At 33.3% G+C, this 17,588-nt stretch overlaps 1 protein-coding gene across 1 annotated transcript; it reads right to left on the reverse strand.

Annotated features, from left to right (window-relative positions):
* Positions 1–612: 612 nt before the first annotated feature.
* Positions 613–17,086, reverse strand: LOC119609436 (zinc transporter ZIP6; the record flags this gene model as incomplete). The annotated part of the gene is made up of 3 exons (XM_037964202.1): positions 613–1,900; positions 7,005–7,346; positions 16,786–17,086. Coding segments are annotated over 3 exons (1,653 nt in total), but the record flags the coding sequence as incomplete, so codon positions are not given.
* Positions 17,087–17,588: the final 502 nt, after the last annotated feature.

Consider the following 17,588-nt stretch of genomic DNA (forward strand, 5'->3'; position numbering starts at 1 on the left):
TTTTATCAAAAAAGTATTCATTAAATATCAGCAGATGTTTTCGTTTTATTTTTATTTATATTAGCAGGATAAGCAGAAATGTAATTGGAGAAGGTGTACGTACATACTTACATATATACGTCTTTGGAAATACATATATATGTAGTTAAACCGGAAAAATCAGACAAAATTTTGAATGAAATGAACGGAATTCCCAGATATTAGTATTAAAATCATGTACAAAACATCAGCAAACTGTTGCAAGTATCAATATGACTACCGGTACGTATACATAACATTAACTAATGTGATTACGTATGACTTTGAGAAGAAAAATCATAAAGTTTGCACGTGTTTACTATAATATTAGTTTCAGTTAAAGTTAAATTATATCAAATGTTAATTCTCTTCGGAAAAAATTAAATGGTTGATGTCTCGATAAGATACTTTTTAATTTATAAGGATAACTTTGTCTTCTTATACCATGTCCCACTTTCTGTTACCAAACTCGTCTATGCCTCAAAATTTGTTTATATCGAGAAGAAATTCGTAACAAAATTAGTTTTAGTTTCCATATACATAAGAACCGCTACCTTAAATTACGCATAAAAGATAATAATAGACATTTTTTAAGAGTTTTACTTAAAAATATTTATTTATATTTTGGTCGTATATTAAGCTGTTTTTAATATAAAATATTTTATATCGCATTTTAATTGAAATTAAAATAAAATTAATTTTAGAAATTCGTTTTACTTAAAGCTAAATTGTTCGTTTACTTGATTATTTCTTAAATGGATAAAATATTTAAAGCTAATTATTCTTAATTGCTAAGACAATGAGAGGACATTTACTTTGTAAAACATAGTAATATTTGGCACTAAATAGGCGTTATTAATATAATTATATTATCAGTTGAACAGTTCTTCTAATGCATCTTCATTAATGGCTATGACTAACATTATTAGGCCACCGATAATTATGCCTATAACTTGTACTAATGAACTTTTCAATTTACCCTTGGCCTCGTTGGCCATAGCTGGTACCAAATCGGCAAATGCTATATATAGAAAAGAACCGGCAGTACCGGCATATATCCATTGAGTCATATTCGTATGTAGATTGGCTATAAGGAGGCCAATGGCCATGCCTACAAAACTTAAAACTGAACTGACAATATTCAGACAAATAGCTCTACGCATGGAGACTCCAGTTTGTAGCAGTAGAGCAAAATCTCCCAATTCATGTGGTAATTCATGGCAAAGTACCGCAAATGCTGTTGCCAAGCCCGTGACCGGATCAGAGGCGAAAGCTGCACCTATAGCTAAACCATCGGTTAAATTATGCAAACCATCACCAATGACTACCATAAAAGCCACAGGCGTTAAAGGTCTTGATGGTTTTTTCATATCGAGTTTGGCTTCATTTAACATAATATTCAATGCTCCTACATCGGCTGTTGAAGGCTCGGGGGTCTTTTCAGAGCCCAACGCTGGCATGGGATTACTTAAGGGTTTTTCATTATTCTTTTGTGTTGGTGGATGACTGTGACTATGATGACTATGTCCATGAGATCCTTCGGCATTGTCACCTTTCAATAATGGCAAGAGCGTTTCAATGATGTACATAAATAAGGCAGTGAAAAAGGCACAAGCACAAATCCATATCACGCTTGTATCATGCTTATGAGAGGATTCCTCTTTGTGATGATGCTCATGGGATTCGGGTGCCGAATGTTGACTAGCCAATGCGTGCGGAATGAGATGCATCAAAGCATCACCACTTAGTGTACCTACAGCAACAGCTACCAAGAAGTTAAGTATTTCCTGATAAGCTACCGTTTTCATCAAAGGTACCAAGAGAATTCCCAAAAGTCCACAAGCTGAGAGTATGAAAATGGAAGCACTTGCGTAAATCCATGCTAAAATAAGAAGAAAACAATTATAATTTTTAAAAACAATTGAATACATTTTCATGAGTATAGTCAACGTATTTTTGCAAAAAAAACACATAATTTGGGGAATTTTTGAAATACATATTGATAAAAGCAATTAGCAAGTGCTTAAACAAAATATTTACAATAAAGTCAATTATTTGGAAATTTGTGTAGAATTTAGTGCTACATGGTATGCTTTTGGACAATGTTTCGCACGTGACAACAAGAAAAATATTTCTGCAAAATTTTTGCTTTTATAGAATTTTTAAATAATTTAATAAGCGGGATTTCAAAGAAAATGTAATTTATTATGTCATGGAATTACTCATATTTAAAATATGAAAACATTTTTAGCAAAGTTTAATGTTTTTATAGTAATTTTTAAGGCGGAAATATTGCGCCATCTGTCTAGTCTATAGTCTAGTCTTAATAGTCTAATCTATAGTCTAGTCTAATAGTTTAGCTATAGTCTAATCTATAGTCTAAGTCTATAGTCTAGTCTATAGTCTAGTCTATAGTATAGTCTATAGTCTAATCTATAGTCTAGTCTATAAGTCTAGTCTATAGTCTAGTGCTATAGTCTAGTCTATAGGCTAGTCTAGTCGTCTATAGTCTAGTTCTATAGTCTAGTCTATAGTCTAGTCTATAGTCTAGTCTATAGTCTAGTCTATAGTCTAGTCTATAGTCTAGTCTATAGTCTAGTCTATAGTCTAGTCTATAGTCTAGTCTATATTCTAGTCTATAGTCTAGTCTATAGTCTAGTCTATAGTCTAGTCTATAGTCTAGTCTATGTCTAGTATCTAGTCAGTCATAGTCTAGTCTATTAGTATAGTCTATAGTCTAGTCTATAGTCTAGTCTATAGTCTGTCTATAGTCTACCTATAGTCTAGTCTATAGTCTAGTCTATAGTCTAGTCTATAGTCTAGTCTATAGTCTAGTCTATAGTCTAGTCTATAGTCTAGTCTATAGTCTAGTCTATAGTCTAGTCTATAGTCTAGTAGTCTATAGTCTAGTCTATAGTCTAGTCTATAGTCTAGTCTATAGTCTAGTCTATAGTCTAGTCTATAGTCTAGTCTATAGTCTAGTCTATAGTCTAGTCTATAGTCTAGTCTATAGTCTAGTCTATAGTCTAGTCTATAGTCAGTCTATAGTCTAGTCTATAGTCTAGTCTATAGTCTAGTCTATAGTCTATAGTCTAGTCTATAGTCTAGTCTAGTCTAGTAGTCTAGTCTATAGTCTGTCATAGTCTAGTCTATAGTCTAGTCTATAGTCTAGTCTATGTCTAGTCTATAGTCTAGTCTATAGTCTAGTCTATAGTCTAGTCTATAGTCTAGTCTATAGTCTAGTCTATAGTCTAGTCTATAGTCTAGTCTATAGTCTAGTCTATAGTCTAGTCTATAGTCTAGTCTATAGTCTAGTCTATAGTCTAGTCTATAGTCTAGTCTATAGTCTAGTCTATAGTCTAGTCTATAGTCTAGTCTATAGTCTAGTCTATAGTCTAGTCTATAGTCTAGTCTAGTCTATAGTCTAGTCTATAGTCTAGTCTATAGTCTAGTCTATAGTCTAGTCTAGTCTATAGTCTAGTCTATAGTCTAGTCTAGTCTAGTCTATAGCCTAGTCTATAGTCTAGTCTATAGTCTAGTCTATAGTCTAGTCTAGTCTATAGTCTAGTCTAGTCTATAGTCTAGTCTATAGTCTATAGTCTAGTCTAGTCTATAGTCTAGTCTATAGTTAGTCTATAGTCTAGTCTATAGTCTAGTCTATAGTCTAGTCTATAGTCTAGTCTATAGTCTGTCTATAGTCTAGTCTATAGTCTAGTCTATAGTCTAGTCTATAGTCTAGTCTATAGTCTAGTCTAGTCTATAGTCTAGTCTATGTATAGTCTAGTCTAGTCTATAGTCTAGTCTATAGTCTAGTCTAGTCTAGTATAGTCTAGTCTATAGTCTAGTCTATAGTCTAGTCTATAGTCTAGTCTAGTCTAGTCTATAGTCTAGTCTATAGTCTAGTCTATCAGTCTAGTCTATTCCTAAGTCATAGGAGTCTATAGTCTAGTCTATAGTCTAGTCTTAGTCAGGTCTATAGTCTAGTCTATAGTCTAGCCTACAATCTAGTCTACAATCTAGTCAACAATCTAGTCTAAAATCTAGTCTTCAATCTAGTCTACAATCTAGTCTTCAATCTAGTCTACAATCTAGTCTACAATCTATTCATCAATCTAGTCTACAATCTAGTCTACACTCTAGTCTACAATATAGTCTACAATCTAGTCTACAATCTAGTCTACAATCTAGTCTACAATCTAGTCTACAATCTAGTCTACAATCTTGTCTACAATCTAGTCTACAATCTAGAGTACAATCTAGTCTATAGTCTAGTCAATAGTTTAGTACTTTAAATCCTAAAAAGTATTCTTTTTGTTATAAGTTAGTACTATTTCAAAATAGTAATAGACTATAGTCTAGTCTATAGTTTAGTCTATATTCTAGTCTATATTCCAGTCTATAGTCTAGTCTATAGTCTAGTCTATAATCTAGTCTATAGTGTAGTCTATAGTCTAGTCTATAGTGTAGTCTATAAACTAGTCTATAGTCTAGTCTATAGTCTAGTCTATAGTCTAGTCTATAGTCAAGTCTATAGTCTAGTCTATGGTCTAGTCTATAGTCTAGTTTATATTCTAGTCTATATTCTAGTCTATATTCTAGTCTATAGTCTAGTATATAGCCTAGTCTATAGTCTATTCTATAGTCTAGTCTATAGTATAGTCTATAGTATAGTCTATAGTCTAGTCTATAGTCTAGTCTATAGTCTAGTCTATAGTCTAGTCTATAGTCTAGTCTATAGTCTAGTCTATAGTCTAGTCTATAGTCTAGTCTATAGTCTAGTCTATAGTCTAGTCTATAGTCTAGTCTATAGTCTAGTCTATAGTCTAGTCTATAGTCTAGTCTATAGTCTAGTCTATAGTCTAGTCTATAGTCTAGTCTATAGTCTAGTCTATAGTCTAGTCTATAGTCTAGTCTATAGTCTAGTCTATAGTCTAGTCTATAGTCTAGTCTATAGTCTAGTCTATAGTCTAGTCTATAGTCTAGTGTAGTCTATAGTCTAGTCTAGTCTATAGTCTAGTCTAGTCTATAGTCTAGTCTATACTTTTGTCTATAGTCTAGTCTATAGTCTAGTCTATAGTCTAGTCTATAGTCTAGTCTATAGTCTAGTCTATAGTCTAGTCTATAGTCTAGTCTATAGTCTAGTCTATAGTCTAGTCTATAGTCTAGTCTATAGTCTAGTCTATAGTCTAGTCTATAGTCTAGTCTATAGTCTAGTCTATAGTCTAGTCTATAGTCTAATCTATAGTCTAGTCTATAGTCTAGTCTATAGTCTAGTCTATAGTCTAGTCTATAGTCTAGTCTATAGTCTAGTCTATAGTCTAGTCTATTGTCTAGTCTATAGTCTAGTCTATAGTCTAGTCTATAGTCTAGTCTATAGTCTAGTCTATAGTCTAGTCTATAGTCTAGTCTATAGTCTAGTCTATAGTCTAGTCTATAGTCTAGTCTATAGTCTAGTCTATAGTCTAGTCTATAGTCTAGTCTATAGTCTAGTCTATAGTCTAGTCTATAGTCTAGTCTATAGTCTAGTCTATAGTCTAGTCTATAGTCTAGTCTATAGTCTAGTCTATAGTCTAGTCTATAGTCTAGTCTATAGTCTAGGTCTATAGTCTAGTCTATAGTCTAGTCTATAGTCTAGTCTATAGTCTAGTCTATAGTCTAGTCTATAGTCTAGTCTATAGTCTAGTCTATAGTCTAGTCTATAGTCTAGTCTATAGTCTAGTCTATAGTCTAGTCTATAGTCTAGTCTATAGTCTAGTCTATAGTCTAGTCTATAGTCTAGTCTATAGTCTAGTCTATAGTCTAGTCTATAGTCTAGTCTATAGTCTAGTCTATAGTCTAGTCTATAGTCTAGTCTATAGTCTAGTCTATAGTCTAGTCTATAGTCTAGTCTAGTCTATAGTCTAGTCTATAGTCTAGTCTATAGTCTAGTCTAGTCTATAGTCTAGTCTAGTCTATAGTCTAGTTATTAGTCTAGTCTATAGTCTAGTCTATAGTCTAGTCTATAGTCTAGTCTATAGTCTAGTCTATAGTCTAGTCTATAGTCTAGTCTATAGTCTAGTCTATAGTCTAGTCTATAGTCTAGTCTATAGTCTAGTCTATAGTCTAGTCTATAGTCTAGTCTATAGTCTAGTCTATAGTCTAGTCTATAGTCTAGTCTATAGTCTAGTCTATAGTCTAGTCTATAGTCTAGTCTATAGTCTAGTCTATAGTCTAGTCTATAGTCTAGTCTATAGTCTAGTCTAGTCTATAGTCTAGTCTAGTCTATAGTCTAGTCTAGTCTATAGTCTAGTCTATAGTCTAGTCTATAGTCTAGTCTATAGTCTAGTCTATAGTCTAGTCTATAGTCTAGTCTATAGTCTAGTCTATAGTCTAGTCTATAGTCTAGTCTATAGTCCTATAGTCTAGTCTATAGTCTAGTCTATAGTCTAGTCTAGTCTATAGTCTAGTCTAGTCTAGTCTATAGTCTAGTCTAGTCTATAGTCTAGTCTAGTCTAGTCTATAGTCTAGTCTAGTCTATAGTCTAGTCTATAGTCTAGTCTATAGTCTAGTCTATAGTCTAGTCTATAGTCTAGTCTATAGTCTAGTCTATAGTCTAGTCTATAGTCTAGTCTATAGTCTAGTCTATAGTCTAGTCTATAGTCTAGTCTATAGTCTAGTCTATAGTCTAGTCTATAGTCTAGTCTATAGTCTAGTCTATAGTCTAGTCTATAGTCTAGTCTATAGTCTAGTCTATAGTCTAGTCTATAGTCTAGTCTATAGTCTAGTCTATAGTCTAGTCTATAGTCTAGTCTATAGTCTAGTCTATAGTCTATTCTATAGTCTAGTCTATAGTCTAGTCTATAGTATTGTCTATAGTCTAGTCTAAAGTCTAGTCTAAGGCCTAATCTATAGTCTAGTCTACAATCTAGTCTACAGTCTAGTCTACAATCTAGTCTATATATTTGGTGGTAATATCCGATTTGAAATGCTTTCTATTAACAACTTACCATTCCACAAAACACCCTTTGAAGAATTGGCATGCGTCATAGGAAGAGATTGTATACACACTTGTTGATCTATTTGAGCCAATAGAGCTGGACACAATTTCATAAAGGCTACTGGAGTTAAACGAACATTATTAATGAAATGATTGTATTCCTCTTCCAAATCATGATCATGATTATTCATTTCCATTTTTGCGTTTAAGGATGACGCAGCTGCAGAAGATGATGTAAATGTTTTATACAATTTACGTTTATGCAAATCATCGTGGTCGACAACCAAACGCAAAAGGGATTTCGGCGACAAACAAACATTCGCAGACAATGGAGTTCCATCAAAGGTGGCTTCTGGTTTTGGACAAAAGTAAGAAAGAAAACAAAATAAATAATTAATAAGAGTAGAGTATGATATGTTTAACTTGTTAGTAATATTTTTGTTGTTCAAATTTGTGATTGGCATAAATGATTGATTTGTTGTTAAAAAAATAATAACAAAAGGCTTATAAGGCTTATAATTATGGTTAGAACATTTCTTTTGTTGTTTTCGGGAAATCATGCACAGTGGATTAAAACGTTCGCTCATTTTTTGTTTACAAATATTCGATGTACATATGTAAATATTTAAAAAAAATTTACATCGTATATTTATTTGAAAACAGATTGTTTTATTTATTCATAAATAAATACAAAAATAAATAAAATACACACTCGTATTCTTACAATTCAAATGGAAAATTGTTCACGTGTGTTGGTAACGTTGAAAACAGTTTTATTACGTGCAAATATTTTTAATTTACGCATTGCTTTTACAACAACAATTAAGTCGAGAATTTATAGCCATTTTATTTAATATATGGATATCCACTCACTCGTCCGTAGTAGAACAATGATTGTTGGTATGTCAACAATCTGACTGACTAACTGAATAACTGACTGACTTTGATATAATAAAGAAGAATTCTCTCCATTATTTCGCATTGTGCACAATATAATGCAATAAACCCTCCGATTAGCAGCCTTCGAAATATATGCAATATTTGTTGCAGTCTGGCAATGCCCTCATTTAAATATTTATGTATGTGATGGCGCGCGCGCCATATAATTAACTGTTTTTTTTTTTTGTATGGTGTTGTCAACAAGTGTCATCACTGCTTCCGTGTAATGTGTCACATGTGCCGCCATTTAATACAAATTATTCTGTTTTAAACACTTTACTAAAGTAGATTATTGTCTTTTATATAGACTAATTAGTGATTTGAAATAATTGTCAACTTTACATTTTAATTAGTTACTTGTAAGGCTCTGGAAAATTATACTTTATTTCATTATGATTGTTTTGTATGTAAATAATCCAGCTGATAAATGTGGTCTGTGTCAACATAATTAGATAATTTCTTGGAATTTATTAAGAATAATTTATTAAATATTTACTTTCATAAAAAAGTGCACATCGCAGTTAAAAAAGCTTAACATTTTTATAAGTTAGCCAGTGAATTTAAATAAAAAAAATAACTGACTTTTATCAATTGACTTAATTTAATCACTGGAATGCTTCTCAAATCATTTGCGATATTTTAGTTAACAAAACATGTATTTCCGTTTCGTTAAATGCAAATTATATGTATTAAAATTACAAATATGGAATTTTTCTAAAGTTTTCATAAGTGTATTTTATTTGAGACAAGCTTTACCCAGTCTGCTTCGCTACCCTCATAACAATAGAAAAAATCTTCATTAGAACACTTTTGACACGTCCTCTATTGCTGTTCTTCCTATTTTTTCTTAAATATTGAAAGGCTTTCGACAACACAACGTTATCAACATTTCAACAATTCGATGTCGAAATCTTTATGCACATCCGTTGTCTAAATGTTAACAAACGTGGTAAGTTCACTATTGGCACGGATTGTTTGTCAATAGTGATCTTACCACGTTTGTTAACATTTAGACAAGGGATGTGTATAAAATTTAGATTTCGACAACGAATTGTTGCAATGTTGTCAACATTACATAGTGTTGTTGTACGTATGTATATACTTTGACAACGGATGGTATTGAAAAATTATGAACAGTTTTGTGTCAATTTGGTACCAGGCGTGTATATTTCATTTTCCCTCTGTATACTTCTACATAAAACTTATATGTCTGCTTAAGTTTTATGGGCGCGATTAGTGCTCTTATTTCTAATTTACGCTTCTATGTATATTTTTCTCTTAACCGCAGTTAAAAGGAAACAAGTAAGAGACAATCTTTAGGTAAACGATTAGCGATTGAATTAAAATTAATCATCGAATGTTCATCAATTAGTTAAATTTTGTTTGCTAGCGTAAACTGCTTAAACTTGAGCAAGATATGTAAAAGTGTAAACAGCTGATGCAAAAAATTATAAAATTTTTATAAAAATAGGTTAGGTTAGGTTAGGTTGATAGGAGGATGTATACTACATCAAATCCGAAGAAATACACCTAGGCCACTATCGGGCCTGTTGTGCGCTCCAATTCAAGAAAAAAAAAAAAAAAAAAAAAAAAAAAAAAAAAAAAAAATTGTTTACTGAATGTTCAGAAACTCAGTTTCCTGGACGTAATTCCTAAGAATCTTCCAATCGGTGTTGGTTAAGAATGTTATTTCCGGAATAACATCACTTCCAAGATACTTGGATCTAACTTCGACGAATGCCTGACAATGGCAAAGAAAGTGCTCCAGAGTTTCACTGTCCTCTCCACATGCTCTACATTCGTCTGAATTCGCACGTCCAATTTTGTATAGATGTGCTCGTAATCCTGTGTGTCCACTGAGAATACGTACCATCATACTAACCTCAGACTTGCTCATTTTGAGAAGATTTCTCGTCTTGCTCTCATCAGGGTCACCCCATAGAATCTTTGTGGTTCTACCCACCGTTTCATTATTCCAAGAGGCCTTATGGGATTCTCTCATCCATATTTTTAATTCAGCTTTTGTTGCGTCGAATGGTTTTGCGTTTGTCAGGTTAACTACATCGAGCTCCCTTCCCTTTAAAGCTATTACATTCGCCCTTTCGTTGCCGATTACTCCCGAGTGGCCTGGTACCCATATGATGTGAACCTTACCTCTGGGAGAGTATTCAGTTAAAGCTTTCTTACAATCCAATACGGTCTTAGATTTAATTCTATCACCTGATATCGCACAAATTGCCTTCTGGCTGTCGGTAAATATATTAAGCCCTGTGGGCGCCATATTTATTCTAATCCAATTTACACATTCCGTTATTGCTCGTACTTCTGCCTGGAAGCTTGTGTTATGATTAGGTAAACGGTGGTATATTTCTGTTTCTGGGTCTTCAATATAGAACCCCAGACCCACTTTGTCCCCTAATTTAGAGCCATCCGTGTAGCAACGGATTCCTACTGGTATTTGCTCTAATGTTCCGCTTGACCAAGACATTCTATCTGGGATTAGCGTTTCAAAGTTTCCGACATATTCAGTGTCTGGTATGCGATCAGGCACGTCCGATGAATGTGTATAACCTTCCAATGTGTCCAGTATACATTGATGACGTGTCCTATAACCGTTTTTGGCCAGTTCGCCTAAAGTAAAGAGCCGTTCGGCTGTAAGCGCCGCCTCATATCTTATATATGTTTCAATGGGTGGAATATCTAGCAACGTTTCCAGAGCCTTGGTTGAAGTAGTACACATGGCACCACTTATACCCAAGCAGCATGTACGCTGAACTCCCTGTAGTAGTTTGATATTACACTTTTTGTCCAAAGCAGTCCACCAGATTATTGAAGCATAAGCTAGAATTGGTCTAATTACACTTTTATAAAGCCAATTTGTCATAGTAGGACTAAGACCCCATTTCATGCCTATGGTTCTCCTACATATCGCCCAGCACCGATGTGCCTTGTTGATCCTATCCTCTATGTGGTGTCTCCATTTTAATTTCCGGTCAAGTATTACACCTAAATACTTAACTTTGTCTGTCACCGGTATCTTCTTGCCCAAGAAGCAAGGTTCAGTATATGTAGAAATTTTTGTCTTTCTTGTGAAAAGACAGATTTCCGTCTTCGCCGGGTTAACATTGAGGCCTCTCGGTTGAGCCCAGCTCAAGGCCGTATTCAGAGCCTCCTCAGCTCTTCTACACAAGTAATTTGGATCCTTTCCCTTTAAAAGTATTACGACATCGTCTGCATAGCAGACAGGTCTAAGTCCTTTCTCGGTTAGGGTCCTTAGGAGGCTATTAATCGTGGTGACCCAGAGTAAAGGTGACAAAATGCCACCCTGTGGTATACCGCGAAATACCTTTTTCCTGATAGTTATATCGTACATCTCGCAGCTTATCCATCTGTTCCTTAGCATGTAGTTGATCCAGTTACGGAGCACCCGGTCAACATAAAACTGGTCTAGGGATTGGATAAGGGTATCAGTGTGCACGTTATTGAAAGCGCCTTCGATGTCAATGCATACTGCCAGTGTATACAGTTTGCTATCGAAAGATTCACTTATGTAGTGGACAACTTCATTTAAAGCGGTTTCCACCGATCGTCCCTTTACATAAGCATGCTGCTTATATTTAAGGTCATTGTATTGTATGCTGCTTTTAACCATGCTATCGACTATCCGTTCCAAGGTTTTAAGTAGGAAGGACGTAAGACTTATTGGTCGATAGGACTTAGGTGTCGCATAGCTAGGTTTCCCTGGTTTGGGTATAAATATTACCCTTGCATCCTGCCATTTAACTGGGGTATATGCCAATTTTAAGCATGCCGTGAATATCTGTGACAGATGTACGGAAACCAGTCCCGCCTCCATCTGCAAAAGTGCCGGGAAAATTCCATCCGGCCCTGCAGCTTTATAGGGAGCAAAGCTCTTGATTGCCCCTTTCACCATGTCAGTTGTAATTACTATTTCCGTGTTACCCTCCCCTTCCTCCAATATCGGTTCATCTATGTTATTCGATATACCGGGTGGGAAATGAGAATCCATTAGGAGTTTCATTGTCTCCTCCATATCCTCAAGCCTCCTGCCCGTGTCATCGATCATAGATTCCGGTTGGACATGAGTTTTGGATAGGAATTTTTTTATCTTCGATACGTCATTTACGCTATCTACCTGTTCACAGAAAAGTTTCCAGGAGTCTCGTTTGGCTTTTCGAACGATTTTCTTATATTCACCAAGTTTATTACGATACTCATCCCAGTATACTGCGGTCTTTTTACGCCGTGCCCGATTAAATAGTTTGCGAAGAGTCTTCCCAAGGTTCCGGATCTCCCCAGTTACCCAGGGTTTTTCCTGGGCAGATCTCCGCTCTCGCAGAGGGCAGCTGTCCTCGAACGATTCAACCAGGGCACTTGTGAACGTTTCCACTTTGGCATCTATATCCTCTTTATTTCGACATTGAAAAGTGTCCTGACCTAAACGGTTCTTTAGTAAGGTCCCGAACATTGTCCAATTAGTTTTAGACTTATTCCGAAAACTTTATCGGCTTTGGTGGTGGCCTTAGTATAAGCATTACAATGTTTATTTCTTTTGTTTTTAATTTAAGTTTTCTTTAATTTTCATATTACAGTTGTCTTCTTCTTTTTTTATAAGACATGCATTGTTTTGATAGCAAACAGTGACGTTGTTGGTGTTTTTGTGTGGCAATTTGTACTCAAAAACATCAAAGGAGATTAACATTAGATTAAATTTATTATCAGATTAACTAATCTGATTATTAATTGGCATTTAATTGTCAACTCAAAAAACCGCCCTAAGAGTATCATATTCCACTATTTTGAATATTACATATATTTGCCCTCAAAACGTCATATATTGATATTAATCTGAGCATAAGAGAGATTTTTAGAATAGGGCCATTTAGTGGGGCTTAGGTCAAGTATAAAACGAATTCTACAAAATCTTTTTTGATGGTAGATATGAAAAGATAAAAGTTGAGAAAACAGTGGGTAATGCATTCCAACTTAATATCCGTTATATACATACAGTATTAATTTTAAACGTGTAGAATAATTTATTATTCATTAATGTAATTTTCAGTTTATTTTCTAATCATTTACATATTAGATTCATTCATAAATATGTAATTTATGCTTGACAATAGGTTTCAACATAATTTGTAAACATTGTACAACAATTTTAATTAGAATTTCATTGTTTGATTCTACTTATAATTATAATAGTGCACTTGAAAATAAATAAAATTATAATTGAACTTGTACTTGAATTACAAATAAATATAATTTTTGGATTTTACTCTGTGTCATATTATTTGCTTACTGCAACAACTAGTACTTACTATAGCAACTATTGGAATTTTAAAAAAATATTTATTTATTTAAGTCAATAAATAATTTACAAAAACTAATTGTTAAAAGAAAAAATCCCGTGTTTTTAAATGATCTTTATTATTGTTTTGATGCTTTACAACTTGTTAATTAAAATGTTTGGCACCGGTAAAATAAATATTAAAAATGCAATTTAGTAATGTAACAATTTAATTAAATTTATTTTGTAAATTATGTAAATTTTATTGAAATAATTGTTACAGTTGATGCATCGCAATTCTATAGTTATGTATCTAGTATATTAAAGTTATTATTAAGCTAAATATTGATTTTGGAAATCAATGCAAATTATTAAGATAAATAGAAACTTTTGAAAAATATTGTGAAAATGTGTCGCTTTCTGGTAACTACATATGTACGTATGTAATTAACAAATACAATTAGATAATAGTTTGAGTAGTTACTAAGTTAAAAAATATTAACACAAAGTTCTGATTAAAAGTAAAAAAATGTAATACTAATTTAATATCAACATATATGTGTAAATTAACTGAAGAACAATGAAAACGAAACCCTTGTCAGTGGCATTAGTCAGTAAACCTATCAGCTATAGAATAGATCGTATGCTATTCCAAAGACTAATTCATTTATAGACTACTTTCTATAAACTGTACAATAGAATAGTCTATAGACTAAATAATAGACCACTCTAAAGACTTGACTCCATATACAAGCCAAAGACTAATTCATACATGTACTAGTCCCTAGACTATTTAGTAGACTAGACCATAGGGGGCAAGTGTAAATATGGGCCTAACCTTATAAATGTCGGTGATACTAGTGTTTATAAGTGAATTATTGGCCTTCAAGTAATTTTCGGAAGGGAACTTTACATAGGGCCTAAGGTCAAATAAAGCCCGAACGTTAAGAAAATCGTTCACACGGTGCAATTATTCGTAATTCACGCTCTCATTCATCATTCAACCCCCAATTACGTACTGAATGACATGATTCGCCTGCGATTCAGCTGCGAATTACACATGTTGTACGTAATTCAGTTTGAATTATTCGATATTCGAATAATCGACATTTAGAAAAAACCGGCACTGGTAAAGCAGAAAAAACCGGCTTTAAAACCGGTTGAAAAATCGAGTCGATCACCCTAAAACTTATACACTTTTGCCACAGAATTGTACCAATTTCGCCTACCCTGGCTTTGAGTAAATGACAGATGACATAATTATATAAATAAAGGTGTCTTTGAGCTATTTAGGAAACAACAACTTGAAAATCTGTTTTGATAGAGAAATTATTAGGCCACAAGTTAAGTTAGAAAATAATACTTTGATCTCTGGGTTAAAAATTTGACCTGTGTTATGGACCGAACTCTTCAGAATTCGAGAGAGTAGATAGGTAGGTAGGTTGATAGGAGGATGTATACTACATCAAATCCGAAGTAATACACCTAGGCCAAGAGGCCTTATGGGATTCTCTCGCCCATATTTTTAGTTCAGCTTTTGTTGCGTCGAATGGTTTCGCGTTTGTCAGGTTAACTGCCTCGAGCTCCCTACCCTTTAAAGCTATTAGATTCGCCCTTTTGTTACCGACTACTCCCGAGTGGGTTGGTACCCATATGATGTGAACCTTACCTCTGGGAGAGTATTCAGTTAAAGCTTTCTTACAATCCAATACGGTCTTAGATTTAGTTCTATCGCCTAATTGCCTTCTGACTATCGGCAAATTTATTGAGCGCTGTGGGCGCCATATTTATTCTAATCCAATTTACGCATTCCGTTATTGCTCGTACTTCTGCCTGGAAGCTTGTGTTATGATTTGGTAAACGGTGGTATACTTCTGTTTCTGGGTCTTCAACATAGAACCCCAGCCCACTTTGTCCCCCAATTTAGAGCCATCCGTGTAACAACGGATTCCTACTGGTATTTGCTCTAACGTTCCGCTTGACCAAGACATTCTATCTGGGATCAGCGTTTCAAAGTTTCCGACATATTCTGTGTCTGGTATACGATCAGGCACGTCCGATGATTGTGTATAACCTTCCTATAACCGCTTTTGGCCAGCACCGCCTCATATCTTAAATATGTTTCAATGGGTGGAATATCTAGCAACGTTTCCAGAGCCTTGGTTGAAGTAGTACACATGGCACCACTTATACCCAAGCAGCATGTACGCTGAACTCCCTGTAGTAGTTTGATATTGCACTTTTTGTCTAAAGCAGTCATAGTAGGACTAAGACCCAATTTCATGCCTATAGTTCTCCTACATATCGCCCAGCACCGATGTGCCTTGTTGATCTTATCCTCTATGTGGTGTCTCCATTTTAATTTCCGGTCGAGATTACACCTAAGTATTTAACTTTGTCAGTCACTGGGATCTTCTTGCCCAGGAAGCAAGGTTCAGTATACGTCGAAATTTTTGTCTTTCTTGAGAAAAGACAGATTTCCGTTTCCGCAAGAGAGAGTAAATAATTTCGAATCTTAATACCTTAATTCTTAAACGATTTGTGACAAAAAAGGAATTTCAAATAAGGACCAATTCTTATAAAATTTAGTAGAGAATATTTTGGTCCATAAAAAACTTGTTTAAGCTAGTTATAAATCTTATAGCTATTTACTAAAGGGGACCTTATATTGAGGCTAGGGTCAAATGTAGACTGATGTTAGCACTTTGTGGGAGTGACCAAATCAACATACCACCCAACTTTATTAGTGGTGTATACAAAAATTGTGCGTATTAAAAGGTATTTGTTTCTGGCAAGTTTTCTCGCAGCCCTTTCCTTAATTGTAAATCTTTCATATAAATTATAAATGTTTTTGTTATTTTAATCAAATGTTCATAAAGCGTGTGTAGAAAATCAATAATAAATAGTTAATACACATTTGTAAATACAAAGTTGCTAATTTGTATCCAGTAAATATGTTGATTTGCATGTTAATTCAAGAAAATGTCACACAAAACCATATAGAATAATATTGACAGCGATTAGTAAACATATTATTAAATTAACGATTTAAATGTGTAAATATGTATTGAAAAAATTTATATAAATAAATACCGTTGTAATAATAACAACTCAATAATAATAATGCTTATGATGAAATCATTTGAAATTTAAATAAATATTCAAACTCATACTCGTGCTACTTATTTCTGAAGTATCTGTTTATGTTTTTTGCCAATTTAAAATGGTAATATTTTATTGCTGCTGTAGTATTCTATGTATGTACATACATATGTAGTATTTTATGGAATATTCTTAATTATCGCTATAATTTAAGATAAAAGTTCCAAGAGGTAAAGTCAAGGTAATATCAAGTACAAATTTAAGTCCCCTTTCTACATGTACATATGTATGTATCTTTGTGATGATAAAAAGTGTGTGGATATAAATTTTGTTTTAATTCATATCTCGACATTGAGTTTTTATAATATTTTTCATAGTTAGTTAGTAAACACAAAAAGTCATTAAACTGTATTTAAATTTTATTAAAAATACTACTTACCATTTTCTCGAGGATGTCTATGTTTGGGATCGTGCATTTCTTTAAACTCTAAAATAATATCTTTATCATTTTTACTATCATTTTCATGGCCACTAGTTTTTTCCTGAGATTTTTTCTGAGCGATTTGAACATCATCATCATCTGGCAATAGTTTTATGGTTTGTATATCCATGTATGATTTCATTTCCTCATGATCTTTAAGATTATTCGATAGACCGTGTGGATGATGCTCGTCTATAGTGTGTGAAGCTTCAAATTCAATTTGCCCCAGTCCCAAGCTGTACATTAAATGTTCAAGACCCTGTAACATATTAGTAAAGAATAGAATTAGTTAAAACAAGCCAAATTTCTTAAGTTACATTTTTTTAAAAAATGTTGTATTTTTATACGTCTGAATATAGTTTTCTGTTATAGTTTTTTTATTTTTCAGAAATCGTCATTATATGTATATTTACAGGTTTAAATTTTAATTGTGAATTAATCGCATTTTTACACCTCAAATAAAAAATTGTGAAATTATCATTTCAAAACAAAAATATTTTAATGCAAAAGTAAACAATTGACTTTTAAACATATTTCCAAAAATATTTAATAATAATTCTCACAATTCTTGGTTATTTCTTTGTAATTATACAAATATCAAGCATTTGATAATATTTTGAGTATATTTTAAACTAATTCTAAAATTAATTAACAAAAATTCTCTAATATTTCACAAATTATTATTTACTAGCTATACCCAGTGTGCTTCGCTACCCTCATCGTAATGGAATAAAATAAATATTATTGTAAATGTATATATA

This window comes from Lucilia sericata, unplaced genomic scaffold, assembly GCF_015586225.1.
Source record: "Lucilia sericata isolate MDLA Ls3-8-SP2 unplaced genomic scaffold, ASM1558622v1 Contig000981F_arrow, whole genome shotgun sequence".
In the NCBI taxonomy this organism is placed as follows: Eukaryota; Metazoa; Arthropoda; class Insecta; order Diptera; family Calliphoridae; genus Lucilia; species Lucilia sericata.